Genomic DNA, 17,378 nt, shown 5'->3' with positions numbered 1-17,378 from the left:
TCCTATGACATGGATATTGTTCCATTTCATTGAATCAATTCTCTAATTCTCCCCTCATGATCCAGAATTTTTTTATCTCTTTTTCTAAGTTTCTTCTTTTTACATAATTTTGTCTTCTGTTTCATCTATTCTCCCCTCTGCCCCTTCAATCCTTGCTGTGACCTCCTCTATTTTATTTTGCACCTCATTTATAGCATTTTTAAATTCATCATTACTATTTTTATAGTTTCTTGGTCTCTGCAGCAATAGATTTTCTGCTGTCTTCTATGCTTTTTTTCAAGCCCCGCGATTAATCTTATGACTATTATTCTAAATTCTTGTTCAGTTATATTGTTTAAATATGTTTTGATCAATTCCTTAGCTGTCATTTCTTCCTGGAATTTCTTTTGAGGAGAATTCCTCTGTTTTGTCATTTCGGTTAGTTTTCTGTCCCTCATGTGTTTTAAAAGCTTGTTATATGCTCTTCACCTGCAAGCACTACTATATTAAAGAGGGGTCATACACTGTCCAGGGCATATCCCTTCAGAAGACATCTTTTAGAGAGTGTTACTTGCTCTCTGTTGTGCCTTTGGTTATTTATCTCCCTTCTCCTAGTGATGTTTTGAACCCTCCACCAGGTGTGCTTTGATTATTCGTTGAAGTAGCCCTGGAAAGGAAAACAAACAAACAAACAAACATAAAACAAAACAAAAGCATGTAAACACACAAACAAACAAAAAACGCAGAAACAAAAAACCAGAAACACCAGCTGCAAGTAAACAACAGGGTAGAGGAGGTGCTGATAGAAGAGGCCTTATCCCATACAAAGAGAGAAATGACAGGGGCGGGGGCAGGAAAAGAAAGAATAAAAACTGACCAGAGAAACTATACAGTATAATCCAGAGAGAGAGAAAGGAAAATAAAGAAGAAGGCGGGGAAAAAGAAAAAGAAAAGAAAGTTATCCAGACAGAGAAACCATATGGCTTAATCCAGAAAGAAAGAAAGGAAAATTAAGAAGGAGGCAAGGAAAAAGAAAAGAAGATAAAGTTGTCCAGACAGAGAAACTATACTTATGGCTTAATCCAGAGAGAGAGTGAAAGGAGAATAAAGAAGGAGGTATGGACCATGTATCAAGAGAATGGATTAAATATGTGTGCTTAAACAAACCAACAACCAGTGTAACCAGACTAGAGGAGGGAAGAGACAAGAAGGAGAAAAGGAAAGAAGAATGTATCTATATAATAAAAATTGTTGGAGAGTTAAACCAGGCAATGCAACAGTGCTGATCTGGAGGAGGGACCGTCTGGTTAATCAATGTCTATCCCTCTCCAGTAGAGAGCAGTTACCAGGCGAAGAGGGGCATGGTTTGGTGTAGACAGTCCCGCCTCCACTGTGGGCCCTGCTGTCTGATCCCTGAGACCCCACCTTGGTGGTGGTGGGGAGAGAAATGGTAACCCCTAGTCTCTTCTCCATGGAGCCAGTGCCCAGACCACTCTGTTTGAGCCATCCTCACTGTGCTGTGGGTGCAAATGAGGCAGTTTGTTCCACTCAGCCGATTCCCGTGCCCTGGAGCTTGGCTGGGGTTTAAACTCTTGCTCTGCATGCACTGGTACTGGGGAAGTGCTGCTCCATGCTGCCTAGTATGTGGTCCCTGGCTGGCAGATGCATGCAGGCTTTGTCCTGTCCCATAGCACTCCAGGGAGGGGATCACTTTCTCCCACTGCGGACTGCACCTCTGACCTAGCCACTGAGCCCAGGGCTGGCTCCCCTCCTCCCCAGGTTCATGATCCAGGCAGCTGGCTCCAGTCCAGAGAAATCCCTCAGTTAGAGATTGGATCTTTCCCTGTCAGGGTCAGTGTTTTTTTCTCTTGTCCAGATACAGTCCTATGCTTCACCAGCTGCTCATTCTCTTCCCTTTGTCTCTCCACAGAAGGGTTCCCTCCCCTCCATTTGTTTTATCTCTCCCAGTTCGCAATCACACACATATGACCTGTCAGTTTGTCCCAGTGGGTCCCTGGAAGCACGACTGTCTCTTTTCCTCCTGGACTCTTGGGATTCAAAGGCCTTTGGTTTCAACACTTCTTTGTTTGAGAGAAGAGGGAAGTTCAGATCCCCCTACTTCTCTGCCATGTTGGCCCCTCCTCCTTCCAATGTTTGTCTTTTAATTGAGAAAACTAACTCATCCACTTTTTTGTGTGTTAACTGGTATTTAATCGTATTCCTATCATGTTTTGTTTTTTGTGTGTATCCTGATAAATATGCTCTATATTTCTTTTGTTTTCTTTTGCATTATCACATTTTCGTCACATTTTTTGCTGATATTTTAGAATTTGTTCATATTATTTTTAGTCTATTATATTTTTAAAACTTTTCCCATTATTTTGGTGCCAACTTTAAGAATGAAAGAATCTGTGAGATCCTCCTCCTATCCCTAAATGAAACAATTAGGTAAGCACATGGTCCCCTTCATCTTCCATATTTTGTTCAATCTGTATTATTGGTTACAGACATTCTAATGTTTACATTATGAATATTGTCTTTCAAGAATTTATTCTTGACATTTATATTAAGCTTCATGAGCATATTGCTAATAATAATTATTTAGGATAAACTAAGTTTTATTGGGTTTATTTCTCACATTTACCGCCCCCCCCCCCATCACTCTCTTCTGGATGTGTTCCAATTAGGTTTCTATTTTTTCATTTTTATTTTTTTGAAATGTGAGGTCAACATAATATTCTGGACCTCTGGGAATGTAAATGCATACCTTTGATAAATCTCTACAGTGTTTGAACAATGTTTAAATGTAAATGCCTTTAGCCTGGCCATGCTTTCTAGCTTATCACAATTTCCATGTGCTCCCTTCTGTCTACTTGATCTACCTACCTGCCCTGCCACTTTTGTTTATAAATTCTATATAAACTTTCTTAGACCACATGCAATTTTAAATATTCAAGTGTTTAAAATATGATTCCAGGCTCTCACACTCTTTTCTTTCCTGAACTTAGGCTTTGGAAGATCAGGTGTGGGAACTCTTGCAGGAAGCAGACAAGACAGCTGAAGAGAACAAGGATCAGAGTCAAGTCTATGATGCCATGGCCAACACCTTGGGTGAAGCATGGACAGCGCTTGTCTCTATGCTTGAAAAAAGAAGGGAGCTCCTCAGGTTGACCTCTGAATTTTTTGAAAATGCCTTGGAGGTTTGTGTTTTAAAAAACTACCTCTTCACTTCAGAGCTAATGGATAGCACTTCTGAAAATGTTCTATTTCCACAAACGGACATTGCAATCACTTTAAAAAATGGCAGAATGACTAAGTTATATATAATGCATTTAATTTTTGATTGCCAAAGAATAAAGTTGTTAATATTTTAAATGTAGTCCTTCAAAAAAAACTTTTAACTATAACTATAAAATTAAGTAAAATATTAAGTAAAAATGGAAACTCTTATTCATAAGTCAGTATAATTAGTAAATCAAACAATTATCCCTGATTACAGGATTATTGGGAAATGTTGGTATAACGTGTTCTTGTTGACTAAAAGATGGAGGATAGAGTTTCTTTGGCTATTTACCAAAAGGCAATTGCAGAATATTCTATGGAACATTTGACTTGTAAGCATAGTATTTTATAGAATGCTTTCTTAAGGCATATAGTTGAATTCCATAATTTGAACTTATTAAAAATTTAAGTAAAAGAAAAAGTCCTGGACCTAAGAAGGTCATTTCTTCCTGTGACTTTTCTTGAATTCTGAGATTTTTTTGCAGTTCCCAATTTCAAAATGTGAGACTCAAAGAACATTATCAAAAGAGCTGTTGTATTTGGTGTAAGACAGTTATTGGAAATTTCACTTTTAACTTCTCTGTCAAGTGGCAGTACATTCATTTTGATGTGAGAGCACTGCTTCATTATGATAAAGCACTAGCTTTGAAAAATATGACACTTCTGAACTGAAAATTCGGGTCTTAAATCCAAAATAATGAAGGAAGAAAGATTAGTAAGAGAACATAAAAATTGGGGTAGGCAATCTCATGCATCATGAACTTGTTTAAAAGTAAAAAGAAGGAGCAAAAACCTTATTGTAACTTTTAAGGTTTGTTTCCTACAGTTTGAATACAGAAGTCCAACTACAATTCATTTTATAGATCATCTTGAGAAAAAGTTTCACACATAGTTTTCTTTCCTAAACAGAAACCAGGTGAAATGCACCTCCAGGGGTCAAATTGTAGATACATCGGATTCATTCCATCTAAGTAAGTGGGGTATAGATGTCAACTGCCCTTGAAATTCAACTCATTTGAGCCCAGGAAATGATCTTCCTTCAAACATTAGGCCCAATATTTGTTTCTCACAAGGTAGTAGCATTAATGCTAGCTGATTTTCTCTGTGATGAGAAATTATTTCCAGATATTGCATGAAGTAAAAGGAAATACTAAGTCAACTCATAGTTCAACCCAGCACTCTGATTTCTACTGAAAAGATACTGTTTCTTGTATTATCCTGCTCCCAGTTTTGTGGGTCACTTCATACTAAGCTGAATGCAGACTCTTACATAATCTTTCCTGCCCCTTCTGTATGCTAAAACTATTGTCATTACTTATTTAAAAAAAAAAAAAGATGAGAATAAGGTCTTTGCAAAGTGTCCCACCATTGACACTTCTATCCCATGCAAGATGCAAAAAGAAAAGTGGGCAAAAGAAAATACCCATCAGGTAAAAAAAAAAGTTAACAGATCTTTAGAGAAAACTTTTCTGAGTAAAGCATTGTTTGTTTATTTATTTATTGTAATTTCAAATAACAGATGAAATATAGGTATAAGTTATACAGTGACTCCAAAACTTTTTAGTGTTCTAAAGAGAAAAACCAAATCACCTTCTAGAGTTGGGTTTGTTTGTTTATTTGTTTGTTTGTTTGTTTGTTTTGAAGCTTCTCTTCAAAGAATACCCTCAAGGGGCACGTGGATAGCTCAGTCAGTTAAGTGTCCCTCTTGATTTCAATTCATTATGAAATGAGCTCATGGGTCATGAGAAGGATCACAGAGCCTGCTTGAGATTCTCTCTCTCCCTCTCTCTCTGCCCCTCCCCTGCTCTCTCTCTCTCAAAATAAATAAATAAATAAATAAATAAACATTTTTTTAAAAAACCCAAAGAATACCCTTAACATAAGCTATTATAAATGGAATGAATTAGAGATGTAAATGATGTGTGGATAGGATCCTCTTATTGAATTATGATGCATAAAGTTCCATAAGAAATGGAATGACTTCTTATTGCATGGTTGATATTTATTACAGGACTGTTTCAGACGCACAGACTTGACCATTAGACAGGTTATTCTCTTATCAAACACCAAGCTAACTTTCAGAACATTGTCCATAAGTGGCAGTGGCTGGTATCACTAGATTGTTCTAACATGGTGGCGGAGGCCTTCTCCACATTTCCAAAGAGGGCATCCTCATTAGTCTGTCTTCATCATTCCATGCATTTATAACTGGATTTTATGTGGCTATTATAATAATCAAAATACAGCACATCTCGTTAACTGGATAGTTACATAAAAATATTAAAAATCATTAAATTCATAGATGATAATTTGGAGAAAACTTGAAAAAGAAGCATGTGATAAGCTTTTATGTCTTTTTTAAAAAATGTTTTATTTATTTTTTAGACAGAGAGAGACAGTGCATGAGTGGGGTTGGGACAGAAAGAGAGAGGGAGACACAAAATCCAAGCAGGCTCCAGGCTCCAAGCTGTCAGCACAGAGCCCGACACAGGGCTTGAACTCACAAACTGTGAGATCATGACCTGAACTGAAGTCAGTTGCTTAACCAACTGAGCCACCCAGCTTTTGTATCTTTCTCACTGATACTTTACCTTTATGAATCAGTTCAATACCTAATCCACAGGTAAACAAGTTGATTGAAATATTCTTATAAACTATCATAATTACCTTTCAATCTGAGCGTTAAAACTATTATCCAGCTAGACTACCACTATGTCTACTACCATGGATATACTGTACTGGTAGAACCAAAGATGTTTTACCCTCTTCTAAAATTTGTTTCTAAGATTATTCCTCTGAGAATATTAACATCACTTCAGATACCTCCCCTTCATATTTCCTCCAAGGAGAAACAGAAAGACTGGTCATATTCGTCACCATTTAGGATGTAAAATTGCTTCTTGTTTTTTGAAACAGTGGAGAAGTTTTCCATTTTGCATTCTTGCTGTATCTAATTTCATTTTTATTTATACAAAGAATACATAAGATCATTGATAAAAATGCAAACAAAATTACAAAGTATAGATTTAGGAGGTAAAATGCATTCCCCCATCCTAAATCTCATTCCTTCTTATAAAGGCAATCCTTTGGTTTATATCTCTTCAAATCAGTTTTTGCACAAAAATATATATTTTTGTTTTGTATAAGAAATGGGATTAGACATTGATTCTCAGTCTTTTTGAAATGGGATTAGACTTGTGTTATTTTGAAAGTTACATTTTTTTGGTTCTAGGTCTAATCACAGAGGAAAACATTATATTTTAACTTTCTTAAATTATATTTACTTATAATTACATAGGCTACTGGTTTACCAAACTTTCATTGTTTTGTTTTTGTTGTTGTTAGCAAGCTTTCTGGTTATTCTTTGATGAACTGCTTTACATGTTGAAAAATGGCTGCTTAGACACAATAATTTTAGCTGAAAATTCCAATAGACATTTATCGGTAAACTAGTTAGATTATTTCAGCATATATGACATATTTCCAAGTATGAAAGGAATACAAAGGAAGGAGAAGAAAATTTTTACTTTGGCACTTTGTAAAGTGACAACATGCAAACACACAGCCTCATACAAGCACCCTAAGCCAGCACGCACTCACACAAACACACACATCATTATACAAACACACACATTTACAGTCAACTAGGCCATGAATTAATGAAAAACTTGTACAAATAACCCAAAGTGGCACATTAATTTTTATTTTTTCAAATGTCTTTCCATTGTATTTCTGTTGTAGTTTGCTATTAAAATAGACCAAGCTGAAGATTTCCTCCGGAACACCCAGGAGTTTGAGAGTGCCGAGTCCTTAAAATCCCTTCTGCAGCTTCATGAAAATCATACCAAAGGCAAGAAATATGTTTATTCCTCACCTAACCTTTTAGAGGTTTTACAATGTGTTCACATGAGAATGCTCACGCGTGACATCGTATTTTAAATTTGTCTGTTTATACCTCAAACTGTTCCAAGAGAGGTTAAATAAAGCTTTATTTTTGGTCATCTGTTTCAGAAAAGACATAGTTGTAAATGATTCTAAGGGGATGTTAGAGGAATAGCCTCCAAAGATTTGGTTATTCAACCTGCCACATTTTATCTCCTGAGATCAGAGGCCATTTCTACCTTGTTCAGCCTTGTATCCTCAGCATCTAGCACAGTGCTGGCACATGGTGGATCCTCATGAAATATTTCTTGATTGAATAAATGGTTGAATTCAGTGAATGTTCCTTCTCAGGGTCAGGAAATGAAGAGCAGTCTTCAAATAATAGCTTTGGATAAGGAAAATACCGTTTTCACTGTTATACTTATTGTTTAAAAAGAGAGTAGAGGAAGTCTGCAATTTGGTTGGGGCATGTATACATTTATTGGTGAGTAACCTCTGTGCTTCCCGTGGGTCCCTGTTATACCACCCAGCACACTGTGTAATAACAATTTATTTCCATATTTGTCTCCATCACCAGATTGTGAGACTCTGGAGGGTAGGTATTAGTACATCCCTGAGTCTCTACGATGTAGAATAGCATCCAACCCAAAGTATGTTTATTGAGTGTCATTTGTATTTAATTCCAGTGTAAGACACAACACAATGATACAAACCTGAGGAATAAACAAGGCACTACATTAAGGAAGAGACAGTTGGTTCTAAGCTCTGAAAGATCACAACTAAGCCCTCCACTTTTCCAGTGGTCTTCTTACAATGAACATAATACCTAAGAATATTCCTCACAGTAGCAATTGTATTATTATTTCCTTGTTCTTAAGTGTTTTATATATATTTTAAATGTGGCTGACATATAGGTTCATTAGGGTCCATTATACTATTTTCTTTACTTTTGTATATATTTGAAAGTGCCCACTGAATGAGTTTAGGAAACACCATCCTGCTGCGGAACATTTGGAATATTTTAAAATCTTTTAGGAAGAAATATCACTCACGATCTCGATGCCAAGACTGTAACTTTGATACTTCTTAGAAATTACCCATTTGGAAAGATTATTTAGCAAGTTATAAAGTCACTTAAGCTATGTACATCTCTATTTATCCATCTTGAATTTATTATATATACTTACGAATGGCAAACTGTACAGGTATTTGTATAAAATCTACTTTAATATTAACTTGCTTAGATATAATGACAATCAAAATAAATAATAAAAAGCTATTAAATATCTACTTGCCTCACATCACAAGGCATTATCTCAGAAATGGGGATTTTATGTATGCAAAAATGCAGTCTTTAAAATTAATACACCATAGGGATTTTGTATTTCTTGACGCTCATGATATTCTATCTAGTTTACCCTTGAGGAGAAATACATTACTTTGTATGATCAACTGGTGGAATAAATAGCTAGGAAAGCATGAACAATAAATAGTTAAGATGGAAGAAACCAACAGAGGAAGAACCAAAGGAACTGACAGAGGAAACTGAGGGAAGAATTGATCCACTTTAATGGGTAGCAGTAACAGACTGATTGTAGTCTAGGTACAGTTTACAAGTTATCTTTGGCCAGAGACTCCATTCCTGGTGGTACTATAGTAGTAGTTACACTATTTTGACAGATGTTGAAACAGAAAACCAGAAAAAGATTGCAAATGGAAATTTTGGATTATTATATGCATTCTGTAGGAACCAGAACAGGTTGGCATGATCCACTGTCAGTGTGCAATACCCTAGCACTTAGAGCTATACTTCTCTCTCTCATTGGAAAAGTCTAGTGTGTAGGAGCTAGTTATGGAAGGGAAGAAAATAAATACTATGTGGAAACCCTGCCACTTATCCATATTTCGTGTGTGTGTGTGTGTGTGTGTGTGTGTGTGTGTAACTTTTCACAATATCATAACAAACTCTTCAATGCAAAGGAAATACATATACATATAAATGGAGAAGCAAAAAGTAAATAAATAAATGGAGAAGCAGTCATACTGATTATCACATAGGCTATACAAATTAAAATTCTTCAGTTTGATACACAAGGCCCTCTATAACCTGTCTTCACCTCATTTGCAAGTTCTTTTTTTTCACTTCTATAAAAGAACCTGTTCTAGACAGATAATTCTTTTTATGCCCCGCCTCTCCCATCTTATTCACGTTTGCTTCCATTTCTTTAAGAGATTTACTCTCATGTTCTCCCTGCCTCTTCCTGCTCTATTTGAATGATCCCATCCTCTTTTTGGTTCAAGTTGTTCTTGCTGTTTGTTGCTTTGCATCGTTAACTCCCAATAAAATTGCCCATTGCACATAATCACACCTTGCTTGCTCTGAGCAGATAATACCATCTAATACTTTATTTGACAGCTCTAGATCATGTGACACAAACTACTTCACATTCTTTCTTTTTCATGTCAAAATCTCTCTCTCCAATATCTTCACTTATATCATTCTCTCTTCCAGATCTCCCACCCGCAAAAAAAAATTGTCAAGTTAAAAGAGACAACTGGCCCAACTACCACAGCCTAATTATTGCTACACAGTTAACTGTGGAATGTTAGGATGCTAAAGTAGAGTGCCATGGCTCTAAAGTAGAGAGCCTGACACGGGGCTTGAATCCACAAACTGCAAGATCATGACCTGAGCCAAAGTCAGACACTTAACTGACTGAGCCAACCGGGTGCCCCATCAAAGTCTTTTTTTTTTATATCTCTAGAGGACCACTGATCTCTAGCACGTATATCTCTCTTAATTCTTCCCCCTCTTTTAATACTTTGATCTCATTCAAGCATTCTACAAAAACTGTTGAACATTTCTCCTATGCCAGTCACTATGCTAAGTGCTAGGAATGTTATCCTGGTCACTGTCCCCATATTGCATCGGAGCCTGGTGGCAAAGGGAGACAATAAATCAACTAACCGAACACATAAGTATAAAACTACGGTTGTGTTAAGAGTTATGAATGAGAGGAATATTGCATCATGAGAACAATTAATAGGAGGATTTGATTCAGTCTGGTTTATTCATTGAAGAATTGGCAGTTGAATAAGACCCAAAGTATGAATAGAATAAAGGTAGAGAAGGAAGGGTTTGAGGAGAATGGTGTTCCTGGCAGAGGACACAGTGAAAAGTTCTGGGGCAGAAGGGAATGTAGCATTTGTAATGTATGTAAAAAGAGAGGGATGAAGAGTAGAAAGATTAAGAAAATCTGAAAGGGAAGATAGGGACCAGACCATGCCAGACTTAAATTATGTCAAGGCATCTGTCCTTAATTCTAAGGCTATGGGAAGCCATTGTTAGGTAGGTGTGTGTGTGTCTGTGTGTGTCTGTGTGTGTGTGTGTGTGCGCGCGCACATGCATGCATGCGTGTGACATACTGTGTTTAGAAAAAAATCTCTCTGGCTAACTAAGAAGAATAGATGAATGGATTGGAGAAGGATGCCATTCAGAGGTGGCTGCACAAGTCCAGGCAACAAATAATGTTTTCTGTAGTGAGGACGAAGAGAAGTAGACACTTGTAGGAGACAAAGGGTGAAATTGACAGGTCTTGATAATGAGGGAGAGGAATGTGTCATGGATGACTCCTGGGTCATAGACTTTAAACCTCTTTAGCAGCCCATTCACTTCAGAACATAGAACATGTCAAGGAGAGCAGGCACCTTAACAGTATCACACCACTAAAACCTGACTGAAACAGTGCCCAAATCCCACGATCTCTCCCCTCCTGTACTGTATTATACTATCACTGAACTGCAGCACCCTATCATTTGGCAGTTAGTGCTACAGAAATTGTTAGGTTATGGTATCTGGCTAGTTGTATCACAGGCATTTTATGTTTACACATTTGAATTCCTTACAGTATAATTTATTGTTAATATAAAGGTTACATACATTTGAAATTCTACCAAGAGTCTGAATATTACTATAGAAGAGCTTGCTCATATCTCTATTCTTTCTTCTTTCTAATTTTCTTCTAGAACTCTTAGAACGATCTCTAGCCCTTTTAAACAAAAGTCAACAACTCACTGACTTCATAGAAAAATTCAAGTGTGATGGACCTAATGTGAATTCTGAGTTGATTCAGGGAGCTCATAACAGCTGTCTGAAGATTGACAGCCTTCTTGAGCTTCTACAAGATAGGAGACGGCAACTAGACAAGGGTCTGAAGCAACAGCAGCAAGAACTGGGTCAGGTTCTGAAGATATGTCAGTGGGACCAGCAAGAAAATCAGGTAACTCAAAGGGGAGTTAATGATATCCTGACTTCAGCTAATGAAGTTTGGCTATTATGTGGATTAGATCTTTCCTGGGATGGTTCTTCAGTTGCCATGATCAAATTCTTTGGTCTTTGGTCCAAACTAATAGGTTGTTTTCTCACACAAGTTAAATGGAAAACAAAGGTTTGTATTTCCTGTCATCATAATATTGATTTTATAAATGGGAGAGTACTTATGGGTAGTTTTGAAAATGACTATGTTCTATTGTTGGATTCTCTTTCTCACATCTTTCTAGGTTACTACTTTTAGACACATTTCTTTGAAATTCCAAATATAAATTGTAGCTTTCTTGAAAGTTAGAGAGGCAGGATGATGCTGAACTGTATTACATTGCTGCTAATGTCAGTGAAAAAGTCTGTCAGCCCCAAATAGTGTTCTTAGAAGATTGGTCTGGTGCCAACGAAGGACTATGACCTTGGCCTGTAGCTAGATGTTCAATGGTTAGAAAGCATTGGGGCAAGAGGTTCATGAGTTTGCATGTTTTTTAGAGCTCATTACCCCAACTGCAGGCGCAACTCTGATCAGTTGTCAATATTCTTGCCGCACATTCCATCTGTCCCAATTACTTGAGGCTAAGCATGGATAGAACTGTCTTTGCAAACCCCCAACTCAAATAGGTGGGATATTTATTGCATTATTTCTAATTGTCCCCATCCCATGCTTAAATCTGTACCGATTAATTGGAAGGAATTTTCGGGGGGAAATCTGTGAAAGGAGGTCTCCTGGTCTGGATGTATGGGGAAGGGGTCCCTTCACATGTTATATATTGCTGCTCTGATCCCGATTAGACAGATAGAACTATGGCTGGGAGCATAGATGAGGCTGGTTCTTATTTCAAACTGGAGAAATGAAGACTTAAATGATGATCACCCTTCAACTAACACTTATTCTACTAACACCTACTCTGTGCCAGGTGCTATCCTACTGGGAATAACAACACACAAGACAAAGTCCTTTCCCTCTGGGAATTTCCCCTCTAATGCAGTTTCTCAACCTCAGCACTATTGACAGTTCGTGCTGGGTAACTTTGGAGGACTGTCCTATGCACTCTAGGATGTTGAACAGCATTCCTGACCTCTACCCACTAGATGCCCGCAGAATATCCTCATTGTGACGACAAAAAATGTCTCCAGACATTGCCAAATATCCCTTGGGGGGCAAAATTGCCCCCAGATGAGAACCATGGTTCTAGTGTGATTAGAAAGATACACCATAAACAAATGAAAATGATGTGTTATAAAGAAAATAAAATAGAGCAGTAAATTTATCTTGGGTTGGTCTACTTTTAATCAGAGAAAGCCTCTCTGAGGAGGTGGCATAGAGCAGAGACCCAAATGCAGAGGCCTCCATTCATACATTCTGCTGGAATTTTATTTCCTCCCCCTCAAGTCACCATACACTTTCCAACTCATCTCCACTTTTAGCCCTTTGGCATAGACTACTGCCAGCTGCTGTCTTGTTTCTGCTGTGTTTTGCCTGTCAGCCCTCATCCACTCCCCAGTTTACTTCTTTGCCCACCCCACCTTGATATCCTCATTATCCAATGCAATGGTCTTTTTACTGGTGATTCTGGCACAACAAAGGAAAATTAATGCTCAGGACAAGAATTAACTTAAAATTGTTTATCAGACAAATGTTTCCGGAGTTCCCAACTTCCCTGTCATAAATGAGTCTATTATAACACACTCTTTCTCCTTGTCCCTCTTTTCTCTTCCCTAATCCTGACCTGACACCAGACCTTCCCAGATCTCCTGTCCCCTTAAAGAACCCTTCCTCTTATGTCTTTGCATTGAGTTTATAACCCAAAGCCCTACCTCTAGGACTTACAAATTTCAAAATGAACATTTTAACTCAGACACATACTTAAGAGGAATATTGTCATCCCTGGAAATCAGAAATATTTTTTTTCAAAATGACTTTATTTTATTTATTTATTTAGAGAGAGTGTGTGCACAAGTCGGGAAGGGGCAGAGAGAGAGGGAGAGAGAGAGAATCCTAAGTAGGCTCGATGCTGTCAGCTCAGAGCCTGAGGTGGGGCTATATCCCACAAATCATGAGATCATGACCTGAGCTGATATCAAGAATTGGAGGCTTAACTGACTGAGCCACCCAGGTACCCCCAAAAGATGTTTTGATAATAACTAAAGTAAGGTATTGCAGAAGGTTTCTGGCATGGTGAGTTCTCTAACTTTTGGCGTCTCATCATTTTTAGGAGGAGTATATGCTTTTATTGATGAGGTGCTTTTTAAAAGTAGACTTTAGGGGTGCCTGGGTGGCTTAGTTGGTTAAGCATCCGAATCTTGGTTTAGGCTCAGGTCATGATCTCCTGGTTTGTGAGTTGGGGCCCTGCATCAGTCTCTATGCTGACAATGCAGAGCCTGCTTGGAATTCTCTCCCTCTTTCTCTGCCTCACCCCACCTCTCTCTCTCTCTCTCTCTCTCTCTCTCTCTCTCTCAATAAATAAGCTAAAAAAATAAAAGTAGACTTTATTTAAAAAAATTATTTTAACATTTTATTTTTGAGACAGAGAGAGACAGCGCATGAGAGGGGGAGGGGCAGAGAGAAAAGGAGACAAAATCCTAAGCAGGGTCCAAGCTCTGAGCTGTCAGCACAGAGCCCGATATGGGGCTGGAACCCACGAGCAGTAAAATCATGACCTGAGCTGAAATCAGATGCTTAACCAACTGAGCCACAAGATTCCCCCAAAACAGACTTTATTTTTTAGAGCAGGTTTTAGATTCACAGTAAAACTGAGTGGGAAAATACAGAGTACCCCCTGTTCCCACACATGTACAATCTCTCCCAGTATCAACATCCTGCACCAGAGTGGTATATTTATTATAATCAGTGAATATACATTGATATATCATTATCACCCAAAATCCATAGTTTATGTTATGGTTCACTCTTGGTACAATATGTTCTGTGGGTTGGTTAAATGTATAATGACATGTATCCATCATGGTAGCAAATAGAATAATTTCACTGCCCTACGAATCCTTTGTGTTCTGCCTATTCATTCCACCTTCACCCTAGTCCTTGGCAACCACAGATCTTTTTACTGTCTCCATAGCTTCGCCTTTTCCAGAATGTCATATAGTTGGAATCAGTATGTAGCCTTTTCAGATTGACTGTTTACACTTCGTAATAATACATTTAAGATTCCTCCATGGCTCGATAGCTCATTTCTTTTTAGGGCTGGATAACATTCCATTGTCTGGATATGCCATGGTTTATTTATCCATTCACCTACTGAAGGACATCTTGGTTGCTTCCAAGGTTTGGTGATTATGAATAAAGCTGCTATAAGGATTCATGTACGGACTTTTGCATGGACATAAGTTTTAATTCATTTGGGTAAATACCAAAGAATACAGCTGGTGACTCATACATAGTAAGAGTATGTTTATAAGAAACTGCCAAACCATATTCCTAACGGACTATACCATCTTGCATTCCTACCAGCAATGAAAATTCCTGTGGCTTCATCTCCTGACCAGCATTATCAGTGTTATCAGTGTCTCGCACTTTGGCCATTCTGATAGGTGTGTAGTGGTATTTTATTGTTTTAATGAATTTCATCTTTAAATTGGGAAAAATAACTATTAATTCACAGAATTGTTCTAAGGGTTAAATGAAACAACATATGTAAAACACGTAGCACATGGCACAAGAACAGACACTCAGATCAATGGAACAGAATAGAGAACCCAGAAATGGACCCACAAACGTATGGCCAACAATCTTTACAAAGCAGGAAAGAATATCCAATGGAATAGACAGTCTCTTCAGCAAGTGGTGCTGGGAAAACTGGACAGCTACATGCAGAAAAATGAACCTGGACCACTTTCTAACATCATACACAAAAATAAGCTCAAAATGGATGAAAGACCTAAATGTAAGACAGGAAGCTATCAAAATCCTCAAGGAGAAAGCAGGCAAAAAGCTCTTTGATCTTGGCCGCAGCAACTTCTTACTTAACACTATCTCTGGAGGGAAGGGAAACAAAATCAAAAATGAATTATTGGGACCTTATCAAAATAAAAAGCTTCTGCACAGCGAAAGAAACAATCAGCAAAACTAAAAGGCAACTGACAGAATGGGAGAAGATATTTGCAAATGGCATATCAGATAAAGGATTAGTATCCAAAATCTATAAAGAACTTACCAAACTCAACACCCAAAAAACAAATCATCCAGGGAAGAAATGGGCAAAAGACATGAATACACACTTCTCCAAAGAAGACATCCAGTGGCCAACCAATGCATGAAAAATTGCTCAACACCACTCATCACCAGGGAAGTACAAATCAAAACCACAATGAGATACCACCTCACACCTGTCAGAATGGCTAACATTAACAACTCAGGAAGCAACATATGTTGGCAAAGATGTAGAGAAAGGGGAACCCTTTGGCACTGCTGGTAGTAATGCAAACTGGTGCAGCCACTCTGGAAAATGGTATGGTGGTTCCTCAAAAAACTAATATTAGAACTACCCTATGACCCAGCAATTGCCCTACTAGGTGTTTATCCAAGGGATACGGGTGTACTGTTTTGAAGGGACATATGTACCCCAATGTTTATAGAAGCAATATCAACAATAGCCAAAGTATGGAGAGAGCCCAAATGTCCATCAATGGATGAATGGATAAAGAAGATGTGGTATATATATGTACAATGGAGTATTACTCAGCAGTCAAAAAGAATGAAATCTTGCCATTTGCAACTACGTGGATGGAACTAGAGGGTATTATGCTAAGCAAAATTAGTCAGAGAAAGACAAATATATGACTTCACTCATATGAGGACTTTAAGAGACAAAACAGATGAACATAAGGGAAGGGAAACAAAAATATAAAAACAGGGAGGGGGACAAAACAGAAGAGACTCTTAAATATGGAGAACAAACAGAGGGTCACTGGAGGGGTTGTGGGAGGGAGGATGGGTTAAATGGGTAAGGAGCATTAAGGAATCTACTCCTGAAATCATTGTGGCACTATATGCTAACTAATTTGGATGTAAAAGAAAAGAAAAGAAAAGAATAAAAAAAGCCCATGTAGCACAAAGTAGCATTTTAAGAGGCACTTAATAAATATGAGTTTAAGAGGCACTTTAATAAATCTGATTAAAATTTACAGTCTATGAATTCTTTCACATCTGGTCCACAATCTTTCCCCTGGGTTTGTCATTACTATTGGTATATGCGTCGAGGTCTCTTAATACTGTTTAATTTTTGGAGGCTGCTCTAGGTAAGGGAAAGCTTTAAGAATGTTAATTTGTGGTTAAGAGAACTAGCCTTTCAATTAGACTCCATTCCTAACAGTCTTCAACCAAACTCAATTTTAAAATAATAATATGGATAAATGTTATTTTTAATAAAATTGGCCAATAATTAAGACAGTCATTTTCTTAAGTACAAAATTTAGGCTCTTATTTTTAATTTTCTTAATATTTATTTATTTTTGAGAGAGAGAGAGGGAGAGCGAGCATGAGTCAGGGAAGGGCAGAGAGAGAGGGAGACAGTGAATCCTAAGCAGTTTCCATGCTGTGAGTGCAGAGCCTGATGTGGGGCTCAAACTCATAAATCGTGAGATCATGACCTGAGCCAAAAGTCAGATGCTTAACCAACTGAGCCACCCAGGCACCCATAGGCTTATCAGTCTTAAAACATCCCATGTTATATTTTCTCTTGTTAACACCAGTGACAACAGCTGGAGTAATTAATAAAGTAACTGGTGCTTCTTTGGGCTTGCTTGCTTGTAAGAGCACAGATCCTGGGTCCAGACTTTTAACTGAAAACAGTTAAAGTCCTGGCTCTACCACTTACTAGCTGAGTAACTGAGAAAGTATTTAGCCTTCCTCAGACTCAGTTTCCTGTCAAATGTAGATATAATAGTATCTACTTCA

The 17,378-nt window shown here is 37.7% G+C and overlaps 1 protein-coding gene across 2 annotated transcripts in view; it reads left to right on the top strand.

Annotated features, from left to right (window-relative positions):
• Positions 1-17,378, top strand: part of CCDC141 (coiled-coil domain containing 141) — a 228,886-nt gene that overhangs the window by 77,088 nt on the left and 134,420 nt on the right. For both annotated transcript variants that reach the window (XM_042949270.1, XM_042949269.1), the window contains exons 4-6: positions 2,988-3,179; positions 7,003-7,111; positions 11,170-11,423. In XM_042949270.1, the coding sequence (XP_042805204.1) occupies positions 2,988-3,179; positions 7,003-7,111; positions 11,170-11,423 (555 nt within the window). The remainder of the gene's footprint in view (positions 1-2,987; positions 3,180-7,002; positions 7,112-11,169; positions 11,424-17,378) is intronic.

The sequence above is a fragment of the Panthera leo genome, chromosome C1, assembly GCF_018350215.1.
Source record: "Panthera leo isolate Ple1 chromosome C1, P.leo_Ple1_pat1.1, whole genome shotgun sequence".
NCBI lineage: Eukaryota > Metazoa > Chordata > Mammalia > Carnivora > Felidae > Panthera > Panthera leo.
The sequence above is the reverse complement of the archived record's forward strand: the minus strand, read 5'-3'. Positions and strand labels throughout refer to the sequence as shown.